An 18189-nucleotide genomic window follows, 5' to 3' on the forward strand; every position below is an offset into this window, starting at 1 on the left:
GGATACAGGTTTTGTTCTAAGCTGTGGACATTCCATAATGCGCTCAGAATGCAATTTACACAGAGAAGGACAGATCATAGCTTAACTAACTACAGTCTTAAAGGATGTGGGGTTATGGCTTACAATTGAACTATGTAAGCGTTCAACCTTTCAAACCATAGACCAGGAATTCTAAACACAATTAGAAAATGTGCCTCACATAAAACACACAGATGTTACATTTGGCACCTATACTCTTTCCAAAGAGTGCATGGTATTTCTTCTAATGCACTGTGTGCTTCAGCTCTCTGGTCAGTCATGAGGGGACAATAGGGGGAAAAGGGTGAAGACTAAGACGCCTACATACTCTACTGCTCCATAATTTGGTGAAGAGGCTTTCCTGTTAGTTTCTTTTATTTCCTTTTTTTTACTTAGAGGCAATCAGTTTACATATCAATCCCCTACATTCCCTCTCCCTCTCTTCCTCCCATGTCCCTTACCAACCCCCAACCCACCCCAGCCGCTCCCTAAGGATGGCGAAGCCTTACATGGGGGATCATCAAAGTCTGTCACATCATTTGGGGAAGGGCCTAGGCCCTCCTCCGTGTATCTGGGCTGAATTAGTATCCCTCCATAGGGAATGCACTCCCAAAGTCCATTTGTGCAATAGGGATAAATACATACTGGTTCCACTATTAGAGGTCTCATAGCCTGCCCAGGCCTCCTAACTGGTACCCACATTCAGAGGGTTTGGTTCAGTCCAATGCTGGTTCCCCAGCTTTAGACTGGGGTCCCTGTGCTTTTACAAGGTCAGGTCAGCTGGTTCTGTAGGTTTCTCCTACAGAACCCTCCTCCCTCTCTAAAATTGGATTCCAGGAGTATGGCTCAGTGTTCAGCTATGGGTGCCTGCTTCTGCTTCTATCAACTACTGGATGAAGGCTGTTCAGGGGGCCTGGTAATTCTTGTGATTCTGTTTTCTGTTTCTTTTTTTTATGTTTCTTTTATGTTCTCTTGGAACTTTGGCTGCATCTCTTTAGTATTCGGCTTCCAAATCCTTTAGCTACTCAAAACGACCAATTCCTCTTAATTTATCCAAGTTCTTGCTTTGCCCACTAATTGATAAATTTAACTGTATTAACTGGGAATATATGTCTAATTCCTTGTACAAGAAAATTGCATATTCATGTATGTTTGTAATGGTAAAATAGAGGGATACTAAAGAGAAATCCCATAAGATTAGGCAGGTTTTTTTAGCACAGTCTTGATGGGGGAAGTCCTTCTGTGTATAGATTTGTCTTATTGGTTGATAAATAAAGCACTGTTGGCCAATAGGGAAGCAAGATAGGCAGGACTAGGAGAGAAGGAGGATTCTGGGATATGTAAGAAAGAGAGGAGTCACTATGTGATCCCAGGAAGAGAGGATGCATAAGACCGGTGTACTCGGTACAATAAGTCCTTACAAAAATATACAGATTAGTAGTTATGGTTGATAATTAAGACTGAGCTAGCAAATAAGAAATTATAGTCATTGGCCAACAGCATTGTAATTAATATTAATTTCTGTGAGTTATTTGGGGGCTCTAATGTGGTGGTGTAACTCATGTGCCTGGCAGAAAGAGTTACCTTTACAGTCTTCTGGATAAATAGTCATATGTGCATCCTCTGCATTTTGTTTTTTTTTTTGTTATGGCTTGCTTTGTTATGTTGGTCTTTAATTTTTTTCCCATTCTTCACTTCATGTTTCATATTTTCTTTTAGATTTTCAGTGTTTCCAAAGAAGACCTAAAGGCTGCATGTGGCATTTCCCATAGAAGTGACAGCCAAGTGTATTCAACAAATCAGCTACAGCTCCACCATAGGACTCTTTCACAGGGCAGGTAGAGGTCAGCATCTAGTCCACATGTGCTTGTGTTGCCGGGCAGTTGGGCACCATTATAGTGAGCCAAGTGGGCCATTATGGAGAGCCAGTATATGGGGGGGGGAATGAGAGAGAGGAGAGAGAGAGAGAGAGAGAGAGAGAGAGAGAGAGAGGAGAGAGAGGGAGGGAGGGAGAGGAGAGAGGGAGGGAGAGGAGAGAGGGAGGGAGAGGAGAGAGGGAGGGAGAGAGAGAGAGAGCTGTCCTCCAGACTCATGATGCCACTGACTGGTGACTGGTGTTTGATCTTTTTAATTGTGTTTGTCATGATTTCTTTTGATAAATTTTTGGTGCACATCTACCCTTCTATTTCTTTCTTTTCTTTTTCTTTTTGTTTTTTTCTTCTGAGGCAGAGTTTTTCTGTGGCTTTGGAGCCTGTCCTGGAATTAGCTCTTATAGATCAGTTTGGTTTCAAATTCACAGAGATCCTCCTGCCTCTGCCTCCCAAGTGCTGGGATTAAGGGCATGAGCAACCAACACCTGGCCTACCCTTTTCTTATAACCACATTATATCATATGTTGAAGTGTTGACAGTCTTTCTAAATTCTGAAATTAAGCTCATTATCAGACCTTCTCATTGAGAAGGCTCTCAGGGTGTGACTTGGGTTTTCTTTTCATATATATTTTTTTTCTTCATTGCCTAAGTCATTCATGAACATAGACATTATAGGATCTAACTCCAAAGCCTATTCTTAAGGAACCTGTGCAACTCAAGCTCACATGGATTAATCTCTTTTCCTTACATAAATGCTGCCCTACTTTCATTTCTTCTGCAGTATTGCAACGTCTTCCATGAAAGAAATCCATGGAGAAGGGGATTTATTTCAGCAGCTAGCCATATCCACACTCAAGAACAGAGAAAAATTGATGCATGTGCATGGACTAACTTGTTTTCTAGCTGGTTTCCAATTCTGTTTTTATTTTTTACTTTTTTTACTTTCTTACAGTTTATTACCTTAGTTAGTGGTACTGCCCATAGGGAGCTGGATAATGTCATCATATAAATAAACTTAATTAAGACAGCTCCCCATGTACATACCTACAGTCCAATCCAATGTCCTCAATCACTCTCTTTCAAGGTAAATATAGCTGACAATTAAAACTTATAACGACTCCAATTTTAATTTTGTTTTCACATTTAGAATCATAATCCATTTTGGTTTCATCCATATTTATGCTGTGAAGAAAGAGGGTTTCACTTTTCTTTTTTTCCCACTCTGAGTATTCCAGTATTCCAAAGATTTTTTTTTATTTCATCCTACTTTTAGAATATAGTAAAGATTATATATCATTAATGAGATTATAATATTAAACCATTCCCTCTTAATTTCTTCCTTCAAACCATCCAAGTACCACCATCCCTGCCTTGTCCTTTTCAATTTATGGCATTTTCTTTTGTAATTTTTTTTATACACACACACACACACACACACACACACACACACACACACACTTATTCCAAATGCATCAAAACAATTTGATCAGTCTGTACAATGTTACTTGTACATTTGTGTTTTCTGTATAACCATATCATAATAATAGATGATGTCTTCTTCCCAACAGAAGACTATTTCTCCTGCTGTCAAAAATCCTTGATTGCTTGTGGAGTTTTATCTAGGTTTGTTTCCTCTATGAAATTATTTTCTACTGATTGTAGAGAAAATATTTTTAAAGTTACATTGGAATAAGCTTGTCAACATTTAAAATAATTATGTGAGTGCTTTAATTGAAGCTTGCTGGAATTGGAATATTAATTAAAGGACAAATGGATAAGACAACAGTATTGACATTTCCTATTCATCATGAGGTGATATTTCTATAAAATTACTCAGGGGTGTTTTGAAATTTTCAGTTAGAATCTTTTATATTGATCATGATTGATGCTAAAATTTTTGACAACATTGTAGGTCGAATTGTTTATTTAACTTTCTAATTATTTCATAAAATATATGCATAAATACACATATAAAGATTTAGTGATCTTTTTCTCAGCCCTGCTGTGGTGATTTATGTCAATAGTCACCTTGAGAGGATTACAGTAACATTGAAGAAAAATATTTTGATAGAAGGATTTTGTAGATTGGATTAACTGAGCTTAAAAGACATTCTTATTACCCATGGTCACAGTATTTTTCAAAACTCTTCCATTTTAGTTAAACAAACAGATTTTTTCTTCCAGATTCTTGTTTTCTAGGACCTATTGACTGCTAGAAATATTTAGCCTTGAAAGATGTTGATTGGTTACCTGACATTTTATAACCCATTACACAGCTTATTTCCCTAACTACCCCTAGCAACAGCCAAATTTAGCTAAATCAGAGATGGTATTAAGGCCCCCCTTTCCTCCTCATTTTCTGCTCTGTAACAGGCTGTATTCAGACAAACACCTCCAGAGGGTGGTATCAACTGTAAGCACCAGGGCCAGTCAGGTATTATCCTGAATAAAGTCCATGCTGTCAAGGAATCATTTATTCTTTCTTACGGAGTTTTTTCTCCTCAGTGACCTTATACCACCCTAAAAACAGACCATAATATTTAACATCCTAGATTTCATGTAAAATCAACTCAGTACCAACATTCATCACTCTCTAGTACCTGATTACACTACAGATGTGATGTGATCAGCTCTTTCTACTATGCCTTCCAAACCACAAGTGACAATAGCCCATTTATCTGAAAAACAGGAAACCATGAAACTGATAACAAGTTTGAGTATATTAACTATGATAAAATTGACTGTCTTGTTCTTGGCCATTAAGAACTGGTTCCTGTGAACAACATGGAAGAATTTTAAAATTTGGTCTAGAAGAAACCTGCAGTTCTACAATCTGAGCTAAATGGGTAGTGCTTTGTGTGCTGGAAGGCCACATGCAAAGAGATCTACAGGGAGTAAGTGCCTGGCACATGCTATTTCATATAGAAACAGGAACATTAGGGATGTATTTTGGGAAAATAAATGGATTTCCCTCTGTATTGAGAACTTGAATGAGGCTTAATTCAAGAGAAATACACTCCACAACCATCCTAGAGAGGGATTCTATTCCTGTGATGAAATACCATGACCAAAAACAAGTTGGGGAGGAAAGGGTTTGCTTGGCTTACACGTCCATATTTGTAGTCCATCACTGAAGGACTCAAATACAGGAGGGACTGGGAGGCAATAGTTGAAGCCTTAGAGGGGTGTTGCTTACTGGCTTGCTTCCCATGGTTTGCTCAGCCTGCTTCCTTATAGACCCCAGGAGCACTAGCCCAAGGATAGGACCACCCACAAGGGACTGGACCCTCCCCCAACAATTACTAATTGTCCTACATATTTTCTCAGAACCCAATTTTATAGAGGCAGTTTCTTAAGTAAGACTCCTTTCTGTCTGATGACATTAGTTTATGTCAAGTTATACAGCACAAGGTCATATTAAGTGAGGTCACCCAAACTTAGAAAAACAAAATATATATTCTCATTCATATGCATATTCTAGAATACAATATATGCATGTTTAAATGTAAACAGTTATTAAGGATGGGTATTATATGACAGAAAGGGACAAAGAAAGGCTAATATTAGGTGATGTAGAAAGATAGAATTCAGGCAAAAGATGGAATGAGTCACAAAACAGAATAAAAACCTAAGTGTTTTCCTTGTTTCAAACTGGTGATAGTCTTTCTTTTATTATGGTTAATATCTCCACATAGTGTTATTGGTAGCAAAAGTGTAAAAATCTATACAAAGCTCGGTGGATAGAGAATAACCCTTCTAACTGTTTAGAAGGTAACCGAAATACATAGACTGTAGCACTGGGGAAGTGTCTTTCGAAACTGTCTTTCTAAATCTACCTTTTTTTAGTATGTGTGTGTGTGAGTGTGTGTTCCTTATAATGAAATGATTTTATTTTGAAATAATTTGTTTTATAGAGTGAGTCTCAATAAAACATAACATTTGGGCTGTGTCATCAATATTGCTAAATGCTTTTTAAATAAATTTTTATTTAAATTAAAAACAATCTTATTTTACATACCAATCCCAGTTCCCTTTCTCATCCACTCATGCCCCCCAGAAACCCACCATCTCCCCTCTATCCATTCCCCAGGGAGTGTGACATTTCTAATTATCTAAGTTATCTAAATTATCTAAGTCTGACACATCATTTGGGGAAGGGCCTAGGCCCTCAGTGTGTATCTGGGCTGATAGAGCATCCCTCCACAGAGAAGGGCTCCCAAAGTCCATTTGTGCACTAGGGATAAATACTGGTTCCACTGCCAGAGGCCCCATATACTGAGCAGGCCTCCCAACTGAAACCCACATTCAGGAGCTTGGTTCAGTCCTATGCTGGTTCCTCAAACTGTCAGACTGGGGTGTGTGAGCTCCCACTTGCTCAGGTCAGCTGTGTCTGTCGGTTTCCTCAGCATGGTCTTGAGTCCTTTGCTCATCACTCCTCCCTCTCTACAACTGAATTGCAGGGGTATGGCTAAGTGCTTTATGCAGATCTATAGTGAAAAAACAACAACAACAAAGTACAAGTAGTTCCAAAGAATATGCTTTCTAGGGAAAGGAGAGAAGCAAAAGCTGCAGTGTTTCAATAAATCTTTCCGCCAAAAGCCGCCTGAGCCCCACCACCACCTGTGAGCTTTACGCCAGCCGCCCGCCCGAGTTAGGTACAAATGAATACACAGAAACTTGTATTAGGTTCAAAGCTGTTCGGCCAATGACTAGGATTCCTTATCTGTTAGCTCAGTCTTAATTATCATAAATCTATATATTTTATAAGACTTATCTTATTGGACGCCTTATTGGAGTCCCTCCTTGCCAGTGGATGTCATTGTGCTGCTGGAGCAGGAGCAGAGGGGAAAAGAGGGATGCTTCCTTTTTCTCCTTCTTTAAATATGAGTCTCCTTACTGCGTCACTTCCTGCCTGGATCACCACGTCTCTACTACATTTCCCAGAATCCTCTTTGACTCCTCGTCCTGTCTAACTTGCCGTTTCTTTGGCCAAACAGTATTTTATTCAATAACCAACAAGATAAACATACAAAGAAGTACATTCCAACACTGCAGGTAATGGTAATCCAAGAAAGCAGCTTAATTGTGAAAAATATTGGTAATAGAGAAACAATTCAGCACTCCTCAAGTTTCTTGCCAGCAAAGACACCACCTACTGAAGATTCCTTCTAATAAAAATTCAAATTCATTTGAGACCACAGAATAGACCTAAAATGGGAATACCAGTGAGGAGAGTTACTGTTTAAAACATCCACTTATGGAAATGTTTGCCTAGTGTAAGCAAGAAATACCCAAAAGAGCCAATAAAACAATGTTTTAAGTGAACCATTCTACCTTTTTGAGCTGGTAATTCCATCTTTTGGCATGGATGGTACTGATACTACAGGCATGGAATATAGAAAATTGAAAGTTCAGGACTTGGTTGGGGGGCAGTGGGGGCTTGGAGAGGAGGGTTGTGGGGAGGAGAGGGAGAGGGAGAAGGGATTGAAATGTGAAGCAAGCTTGTTCCTAATTTGAACTAATAAAAATAATTAAATAAATAAATAAATAAATAAATAAATAAATAAATGTCCAGAACTCTGGTTAATAGTTTCCAAGAGCCACTGAGTCTACATGACATGTGGCAAGGAGACCCAAGAAGCTATTATATGAAGCTATGAGAAAGAAATTTAGGGTGAAATGGGAATTTCTAGATGTCAGGGATTCTAAGATCATAGGATATGTACAGAGAAAGCTGCATATAGAGTTGCCTAGAGAAAGGTTATACATGTTGATAGCATTAGTGCTGGAAGGCTGGCTCTACCCATGTCCTTTGGAACTCGAATGATTCTATCACATCCCAGCTGCCAAACATTGAACTAAAGGATTGTTTTCTCTGTTTGTTTTCAGTCTTCCTTCGGTTTTATATTTTCTTTCTATGGCCTCAGTCCTTTTGATTAGATCGGGACAATTTGCTATGTGGCATTGTACATTGGAATTGTGTATCTCATTTATGACTCAGAAGATCACATACAAGAGATTTCGTTAAGTTTCAGAAAAGATGTAGACTTAGAACTTTTAAATTCTTTAGAAATTGTTAGAAGACTATGGAGACTTCCATTGTTTGTTTGGGGATACATTTTTTTTTTGGTCTGTGTGTACATGTACTTGACTGGTGTTTGCCCAGTCACAAGAGGGGTTTGGATACATTAGAACTGGATTTAAAAGCAATTGTGATCCACCATGTGAAGAGACAATACCTTAAATCACAGTGCCATCTGTCCAGGTTTGACTTTGAGGCCCTTTGAAGACCAACTTAAGGCATTTTAAAAATTATAACATGGACATATACCTGTAAGGATGAAGGTATAACACTATGGCATAAAACTGACATATTTCAATGTCATGTTGACAAGGAAGTCCCATGGGAGCTTACATTGTTTGTCAACTGGATGTGATCTAGACAATATTCTCCATACACATAGGAAGTAATTTGCCAGTTAGGCTAATGGTGGTGGTGCTAAGTGGAATAAACTTCCAAGGAAAGTGCCATCCAGCAGATTGAAGCACTGCTCTGTTTGTTTTCATGATAGTCTGAGCTGCTTTTGGTGTGTCCTTTCACTCTGTCAGAAGGAAGTTTCCAAAAACTTTAGCAAAATGAGTCCTCTTGCCATAATCTGTTTCTGGGAGTTATTTGATCAAAGTAATGGTAACATGTTACTATTAAGTAATTAGGTATGAATGTGAGCTGGGGGTTTCATGCATGTTATCATTAGGACAAATAAAGTCAAATATATAAATGTTGTGATATGGATGCTTATTAAAATTATATACTGAATTTTTTTGGTATTTTTCTACTTGACATAATCTACAGCCATCTGGTACATAGTCCTGTGGTAGATTATCTTATTATGCTTCTTTTTAAAGATTTATTTTATTTCTAAATTGTGTGTGTGAGTATGTGTGTTTGTGTTATTTGTGTTATGTGCATATGAGTACAGATGCCAGTGGAGTCCAAAGGAAGGAATTGAATCCCCTGGAACAAGCAGTGACAGGCAGTTGTGAGCTGGCCAGGATGGGTGCTGTAAATTAATCTTGGTACTCTGAAAGAGCTCTTAACTTCAGAGCCATCTCTCCAGCCCTATACCAAAATCTTGAAATAGATTATTTTTCATTTTACATACCCACCCCATTTCCCACCCTGATCCACTCACTCCTCACAGTGGGTAAGGCTTTCTGTCTGTCTGTCATACCAAGTTGAGGCAGGAGCAAGTCCCTCCCCTATGTATCAAGGCTGATCAATGTCTCCCACCATAGGGAATGGTCTCCAAAAAGCTACTTTATGAACCTGGGATAGGTCCTGGTTCCACTGCTAGGAACTGCCCCTTCTCCCCCACACAAACAACACATCTATCACTCACATTCAGACAGCCAGTCTACAGTCCATGAGCTCCTACTAGCTTGGGTCAGCTGTCTCTGTGGTTTTCCCCATCATGCTATTGACCCCCCCCCATGTTCATATGATCCCTCCTTTATCTCTTCAACTGAAGTCTAGGAGCTTGGCCCAGTTTTTGCCTGTGGGTCACTGTATCTGCTTCCATAAGTTACTGGATATAGATTCTGTGATGATAATTAGGGGAGTCACTAATCTGATTAAAGAGAAGACTTATTCAGATACCCTCTCCAGTATTTCTAGGAGTCTTACCTGAGGTCATCATTGTAGATTTCTGAGGATTTCTCTAGCAGTAGATTTCCTCCAACCTCATAATAGCCCCCTCTATCTCTTTCATTGTCTCCCCCACCATCCCTTCCCCAACTCATAATCCTTCATACCCTCTCTCCTAGCCCCTCTCCCAGTTTACTCACAATAACCTATGTTTCCTTCCTGGTGACCTTCTTTTGTTTCTCGCTTAGTGTTCCAATTTTCCCCTGGCTTCTCTGGGGTTGTGAGTTTTAACCTGGTTTTCCTTTGTTTTATATCTAATATCCACTTATGTGTGAACTCATGTTTGTCATTCTGGGTCAGAGTTAACTCACTCAGGATGTTTTTTTGTTTTTTTTTTTTTGTTTTTTGTTTTTTGTTTTTTTTTTTGTGTGTGTGTGTGTGTTTTCTAGTTCCACCCATTTCCCTGCAAATTTCAAGATGTCATTGTTTTTGACCACTGAGGAATACTCCATTATGTGAATGTACCATATTTTTTAAATCCATTCTTTGGTTGAGGAGCATCTAGATTGTTTCCAGGTTCAGGGTATTACAAATTAAGTTGCTATAAACATAGTTAAGCAAATGTCACTGTGGTATGATTGTACAACTTTTGGGTAGAAGCCCAAGAGTGGTATTCCTTGGTCTTGATGTAGATTGATTGACACTTTTCTGAGAAACTACCCTACTGATTTCAAAACAGTACAAGTTTGCATCCCACCAGCAATGGAGGAGTGTTCCCCTTACTCCACATCCTATCCAACATATTGCTTTTGACCTTAGCCATTCTCATCGGTTAAAAATGATATCTGAGAGTCATTTTGAATTACATTTTCCTGATGGCTAAAGAAGTTGAACAATTCCTTCTGTTGAGAGTTCTTTGTGCAGATCTGTAACCCATTATATAATTGGATTATTTGGTATTTCAGTATCTACTTTATTGAGTTCCTTATATATTTTGGGATCATCCCTCTATCAGATGTGAGATTGGTGACGATCTTGTCCCATTCTGTAGGCTGCTATTTTATTTTATTGACCATATCCTTTGCCTTACAGAAGCTTCTCAGTTTTGATTGGTTCCATTAATTATTAATTTATTAATTTATTAATTATCCATCTCAGTGTCTGTACTATTAATGTTATATTCAGGAAGTAGCCTCCTGTGCCAATTCATTCAAGGGTACTTCCTACTTTCTTTTCTAAGAAGTTCAGTTTGAGTGGATTTATGTTGAGTTCTTTGATCCATTTGGACAAAAGTTTTGTGCATGTGGAAAGATATGGATCTATTTATTCTTCTACATATCAGCATCCAAATGCTAACACCAATTGATGCAGACTCTTGCCATTTTCCATTGTACATAATTTTAGTTTCTTTGTCAAAAATCATGTGTTCGTAGGTGTCCCAATAAATATCAGGTATGGGGCCCATATATTGGAAATCTATTCCATCCCGCCATGACTTCAGAGAGCTCATGTCACTCCTGTTGTCATTAAGATATTAGCTTGATGGTTGCAGGACATCCTGTCCTCAATGGTGAATGACTCCTATCTAAATAACAATAGACCTAGGCTCAGGTGGGTTTACACTTATCCTGAAGTTTAGATGATTCCTGCAGCTGTTGAGCCCCTGGTGGCTGAATAGTATGTGCAGCTATGGAGTGTCTTTAGGGTTAAGGGAGGGAATTGCTATTTGTCCTTTATACATGAGAATAGAAGCTTTCTGCATTTGTCCCCATCTTTGGTTGGTTGCTTCAGATGATACATAAATAAACCAGGTGCATTTAGTATTAACTGATACTGCCCTCCTGAAATGATCTTATATCTCCATCTTTTCTTTAACTCCTATAGCGAGCCTTCACTCATCCACACACCCCTCACTCAGGAATTGACTGGGGCATGTCTGGCTGGTCCCAATCTATTGAATCCCTGCAAACACCAGCCCTTGACATATGGATCAGCAACATGGGCAGTGACGATCTGGTCTTAGATTTGATTCCATTGGTGCACCTGTCTGTTTCTCTGACAGTAACAAGCTGTTTTCATTATTAAAGCGTTATAGTAGAGCTTAAGTCATGGGTTACCACCCATGCCTCCAGATGTTCCTTTATTTTATAGCATTGTTTTGGATATCCTGAGATTTTAGTTTTTGTTTTTTATGTAGACACTTAGTGCTATGAATTTCCTCTTAACACTGCTTTCATAGTTTCCCATAATTCTGGGCATATTTTGCTTTCACTTTCCTTGAATTCTAGGAAGTCTTTAATTTCTTTCCTTATTTCTTCCTTGATCCACTGATGATTCAGTTAGGCATTGTTCAATTTCCATGAGTTTGTATGCTTTCTTCAATTAGTGTTATTGTAATTCTAACTTTAAGCCAGTGTGATGCAATAAGACACAGGGGGTTATTCCAATTTTTTGTTTGTTTGTTTGTTTGTTTTTGAGACATGGCTTCTCTGTATTGCTTTGAAGGTTGTCCTGGAACTCGATCTGTAGATCAGGCTGGCCTCAAATTCACAGACATCCACCTACCTTAGCTTCCCAAGGGCTGGGATTAAAGGCATGCAACATGAAAGCCCAGCTTCCAATTTTTTTTTTGTATCTGTTGAGGTTTGCTTTGTTATGAGTATGTGGTCTGTAACACAATAATAAAGTCCCTGAGACAGATATTGTGGTGCAAGCTGAAGATCAGAGAAGCAAAGCAGCCAGCTATTAGCTCTTACCTGTATCTCAGACTATCTCCATTAATCCTCAAAGTGCAATGCTCTCCACAAAACCTCTGTCTCCTCCTGCCTTATATTCCTCTCTCTACTCAGCCACATCACTCCTGTCCTTATATCCCTAATGCTGGGATATAAGGCTTGTGATCTAAAGTATTGACATAATCTTTATGTGAAATGTTTGTATTTTAGATTGGAAGAATTTTGTGTAGCTCTTTGTGGCATTGAACTAACAGAGATACTGAGCCATGGGATTAAAGGTATGTACCTCTACCACCTGGCCTCTATGGCTAGGTAGTATGACTGTTGTTGGGATTAAAGCTGTGTATCACCAGTTCCTGACTCTGTAGCTTTGTCTAGCTTTGCATTTTGATATCCAGATGCTTTATTAATCAGAAACAATAAAACCACAGTGATCAGTCTTAGAGAAGGTTCCATGAGGTGTTGAGAATGCATTATATTCTTTTATGTTTAGCTTGATTGTTCCATAAATTGTCTGTTAAGACCATTTAAGTATTGGCATCTGTTAGTTCCTTATGTATCTGTTAAGTTTGTGTCTAGCAGAACTGTCCAGTGCTGAGAGTGGGGTCTTGATGTTTTCCACTATTAGTGTATGGGGTTTGATATATGGTTTATGTTTTAGTATTGTTTCTTTTACAAATGTGGGTGCCCTTGTATTTGGGACCTAGGTCTTTGGAATTGAGACTTCTTCTTAATGGATTTTTCATGTGATGAATATGAAATGTCCTTCTCTGTCTCTTTTGATTAATTTTAGATAGTATATTTTGTTAGATATTATGATAATTATAACCAACTTTTTATTTTTTTTGTTCTGTTTTATTTTAGATACAATTTATTTTGCATATCAATCCCAGTTCCCTCTCCCTCCCATCCTCCCATGCCTCCCTCCGATACCCCCAACCCACCCCCAACCTACTCCCCAAGAATTGGTTGGCCATCCATGGGGGATCATCAAAGTCCGTCACATCTTTTGGTTAAGCCGTAAGCCCTCTTTATGTATCTGGACTGCAATAGTATCTCTCCATAGGGATGGGCTCCCAAAGTCCGTTTGTGCACTAGGGATAAACACTAGCTCCACTGTCAGAGGTCCCATAGAATGCCCAGGTCACCTAGCTAGAACGTACATTCAGAGGGCTTGGTTCAGTCAAATGCTAATTACCCAGCATAAAGAATAGGGTCTCTGTGCCCTCACTAGGTCAGGCCAACTGTTTCTGTGGGTTTCTCCAGCAAGGTCCTGGCTTCTTTGCTCATACCTCCTCCCTCTGTACAACTGGCTTCCAGGATTACAGCTCAGTGTTCAACTGTGGGTGCCTGTTCCTTTTTTGATGAGCTACTGGATGAAGGCACCAGGATGGCAAACAAGGGAGTCATCAATCTCATTATAGGGGAAGAGCATCAAAGGCAGCCTCTCCACTACTGCCCAGATTCATAGCTGGGGTCATCCCTGTGGATCACATAATATTTCCCTACTGCCTGACCCTTCTCCAAACGTATTCTGGATCCCTCTATCAAGGTATCTCCCTTCCTGCTCTCCTCTATTCCTCCCCTGTCTCAGTCCAGTAGATTGGAAAATCTTTTCCCAAACCATTACTATGATGTAATGCTTGTCTTTGAAGTTGAGGTGTGCTCTTATATGCAGTAGGTGCTATTTTTTGTATCCATTCTGATAGCCTTTGTCTTTTTATGGGCAAATTGGGACCATTGATATTAAGAGACAATAATGACCAGTGATTGATAATTCCTGTACATTTTATTGGTTATTGGTGGTAATAGTGTTTGTGTGTTTTCCTTCTTTGGGGTTTGCTGATATTTTGTGTGTGAAGCTAACTTCATTGCATTGGAGTTTTCCTTTTATTACTTTTTGTAGCACTGGATTTCTGGTTATGTATTGCTTAAATCTGGTTTTGTCATGAAATATCATATTTTATCCATCATCCTTTAGTGTCTGCATAACATCTGTCCAGGTCCCTTGCCAGTTTCAAGGTCTTCTTTGAGAAATCAGGTGTTATTCTGATGGGTCTGGCCTTATGTGAGACTTGGCCATTTTCCTTTGCAGCTCTTAATGTTCTTTCTTTGGTCCGTATATTTAGCATTTTTGTTATTATGTTATGTTTTATCATCATCATCATTATCATCATAGGCATTTCCTTCTTTAGGTTGGGAAGATTCTTCAATGATTTTGTTGAATATATTTCCTGTGCCTTTGAGCTGGACTTCTCGATATTCTATGCCTATTATTCTTTGGGTTTGTCTTTTCCAAGATTTCCTGAACAGGACATTCTTGTCATAGGACATCATTGGATTTAACATTTTCTTTTACTGGTGAATCTATTTCCTCCACTGTATCTTCAACACCTTAGATTCTCTGTTCCATCACTTGCATTCTGTTGGCTAAGCTTGTATCTGCAGCTCCTGTTAATTTTCCAAGGTTTTTCATTTCCAGAATTTCCTCAGTTTATGTTTTCTTTTTTGAATCTGTTTGAATGTTCAGATCTTGAACAGTTTCCTTCACATGTTTGGTTATTTTTTTTCTTGGCTTTCTTTATGGGATTTATTGACTTCTTCAATTTTTTGTCTTTCCTCCATTTCTTTAAGGGAGTTTTTCATTTCCTCTGTAAGGGCCTCTATCTTCTTCCTCGAGGTATCTTTAATGTCATTTTCTTCTGTTTCATCTGTGTTGGCTTGTTCATGTCATAGAATCACTAGTTTCTGGTGCTGCCATATTGCTCTTTATGTTGTTGAAAGTATTCTTACACTGTTTTCTACCCATCTTCTTCCTCCAATTGATGCAGGTAGGTTCCATGACTCAGGTGATATCTCTTCCTCCAGTTAGTAGAGGTGGGGCCTGTGATTCTGGAGGTCACTCTTTCTCCAGGTATAAGTGTGGCATGTGGCTCCTTTGGTGGCTGATGCAGTTGGGATGGTTGGGGGGGAGATGCTGCTGCCTGGTCACTGGTGCTTGGTTGAGTAATGAGATGTGCTCCCTAGGGCTGGGGCCTAGAGAGCTAGAGAACACCACAGGCCACTCCAGAACTTAGACCCTAACCTTTTCCTCCAGGTGAAGGTCAGGCATGTGATTATATTTATTGATAAGGAAAAACCCATCATAATTGCAGTGGCACCATTTCCTGGAAAATAGATCTTGAACTGTATAAACTGAAGATAGTACATTGAGCAGTAGAATGCACGCATCCTTTGCTTTCTGTTTTTGATTATGTATGTGACATGACCAGCTGATTCCAGTTCTTGTGAAGGGGCCAGCTCCCCATTTTGGCAGCCATAACAGCTGAACACATGCTTGCCATAACCTTGCCTTGGACACTTAGAGGTCAGATGCCTGCATCGTGGCAAGTAACTAATCAGAAGTTAGCTGGTGGTGCTATGCTTTATGGCTCTGGGTGTGCTTTACAGACAAGCACACAGCAATGATGCAGAGAGCATAGCAACCACCCTGGGAGGGCCTATGGGCCATAGCAATCAGTTGACCAATCAACACAGGGCAAACCTTCCAAGCCTGGAGGCACACCAATCCGGAACCTGTCCATACCCCTAGACACTCCCCTTGCGCTGCCCTATAAGATCTGTACGCAGCGGCTTCGAACTGTCTTTGCTTGCCATCTGACATGGCAGGTGGATCAAAGACGTGAGCTAACATAGGGTTAGCTCATTAAACTACAATAAAGCCTCATGCAATTTGCATCAAGCTTTCGCCTCCATTCTGTGGCCTCAGTCCTGGGCTAAGATCCTGGAAGCCTGAGCTTTCAGGGGGTCTTACACATGCTGTCTTGACTTCCAGACATAACAAGTGATAAATTGATCCATGAGCTAAAATAATCTTTAAGCTGCTTATGTAAGATCAATTTATAAAAGGAAAAAAAATTAAAAAAAAATAAAAAGAAAGAAAGGAAGGAAGGAAGGAAAGAAGGAAGAAAGAAAGAAAAAAGAAAAAAAAAAGAAAGAAAGAAAGAAAGAAAGAAAGAAAGAAAGAAAGAAAGAAAGAAAAAGAAAGAAATGGATGTAGGGTCTGTCCTGATTCTAAAGAAATCATAATGATGGTTCAAATATCTTCAAATTTTTACATTTGTAATGAATAAAACCTGGCATTGAAGTAACAAAGTAAGTTTATTTGCATTTCCTTAAAGGATTGTAAAGAAGATCTTAATAATTATTTATCTAAATTGTCTCCAGTCTTTTATTCTTGAAAGATAGCTCATGGGTATGAAATTCTTATTTGACTGCTTTATGATGTTTTGTTTTGTTGTTTTTTCCCACTCTTCAAAGTACTTGACTTTGAAGTACTATATTGTGACCTTCAGGGTTTCAGAAATGCATAGTCACTCTGCCAAACTTCTCAAGTAGTTTTGGTGTTTTGTCCTATATACTATCAAAATTACTTACTTGTATATTCTCTGCCATCATGGAATGCTTTTGAATTCATAGATTTTTCATATAAGCTTATAGGAGTCATTGACATTTTAATATCTTTCATGTGTGCGTCACCCAATTAGCTATTGAACAGTTTTTGCTCCAGATTTGTCATCTGTTCCTTTCCTTCATTTGTGGAGACTTTGTGTCCTCTAGAGCATAAAAGCTCAGTTGGTCCATGTACTATTTCATTGATTTTATCCAATGTATTGGGCCTATTTTATCATCTCCTCATATCACACAATTTATTTTATTTTCATTCTAAATTTATTTATTTAGTTCTTTCAAATATTTTTATTTCATTTTTTAATTTTCTATCTATAAAGGAGGCGTTAATTTATTCATTTGTTCATTATTTTTAATTAAAATTTTAATCATAGTTACTGTATCTCTTACAATCTTTATTTTTAGCCTCTAAACTAGGAAGATACCTGTTGTAGAAAACTATGATATTATTATACTATTTTATTGTTTGAACATGACCAGAGGTATGCTTTTGATCTAAAGTTGGCCCAAATTATTTGGCAATCATCATTGCTTGAACAATGGCCATAAGATATTAATGCTCAGGACTGTGCCTGCCCTTAATTGTTTCATATATCAATATATACAGGTTCCCCACAAAAAGCCCTAAACTTTCTTTATTTGCAAAGGCTATTACTATGGAAATAACTTACATTGAGTCCTTATCCAAGTGAGAAAATGGATATTTATCCACTGTATTTTCCTGGCAAGTCTTGTCCTTTGGCTTTATACTCACCAGATGTTAGCCCAGTGTGTTTGCTTAGCTATAGCATCTGTCATATCACTACTGGGCTCTTATCTTAGTCTCTTTGAAATGTATAGCTTTTTTTCTGGTACTAAATATGGCAAATGATTTTTATTTTATTCTGGACTTTTTGAACATTATATTTTGGAAATTAAGGATTTTCATGTAATGCTTCAAAAGTGATAATTTTAAGAAAGTTCTCTTTTTTGTTGTGTTTTTTTTATTTTTCTATATTTGAATTACAAACAAGATTGAATTACATGATGATCCCAGTTCCCTTCTTAACCCAAGGTAGCAATCTTACTTAAACAGAAAATACAAAAATATATCTAATCTACACTGGAAAGCTAGTTCTCTGTCTTATAGTTTCACTTCATCTAAAATGTTCTATTGTTACTAAGTCCAAGTTAACACAGAAAACGTAGGCTTGTCAGTGTTTAAAAGTTTTTTCCTGGTACTGTGGTCTGGCTGTCTTGACAGTGTTACTTTTTTTTTTTTTTTTTAAGTCTATGAGACAGAATTGTAAGAGGATTTCTGAATGATTTGGTTGCCCTGAACCCAGTACTCAACATGGCCTGTCCTCAGGTTAAAACTACTTAAAGAAGAAAATCAGCCCACTTGGTGCCATTTTCTGTGTGATGATTCCACTTCAAATGCTGATTGCATTTTTCACTCTACAAAACTTTT

General features: G+C 38.4%; 1 protein-coding gene across 27 annotated transcripts in view; it reads left to right on the top strand.

Moving 5' to 3' along the window:
- LOC107978713 overlaps positions 1-18189 on the top strand; it is an 81867-nt gene that overhangs the window by 14593 nt on the left and 49085 nt on the right. For 10 of the 27 annotated variants that reach the window (XR_004768222.1, XR_003482182.2, XR_004768223.1 and 7 more), the window contains 2 exons: positions 1738-1862; positions 12480-12547. The exons of 2 other annotated variants lie outside the window; for them this stretch is intronic. Coding sequence is in view for 6 of the 25 variants with exons in the window: in XM_035439834.1 (XP_035295725.1) it covers positions 1738-1856; positions 12480-12547; positions 13134-13483 (537 nt within the window). In the remaining 19 variants the exon portion in view is untranslated. Of the gene's footprint in view, positions 1-1737; positions 1863-2670; positions 3348-12479; positions 12548-13133; positions 15679-18189 lie in introns of those variants that run through there. 15 more of the 27 variants (XR_004768231.1, XM_027400221.2, XM_035439836.1 and 12 more) reach the window with 7 other exon arrangements.

The sequence above is a fragment of the Cricetulus griseus genome, chromosome 2, assembly GCF_003668045.3.
Source record: "Cricetulus griseus strain 17A/GY chromosome 2, alternate assembly CriGri-PICRH-1.0, whole genome shotgun sequence".
NCBI lineage: Eukaryota > Metazoa > Chordata > Mammalia > Rodentia > Cricetidae > Cricetulus > Cricetulus griseus.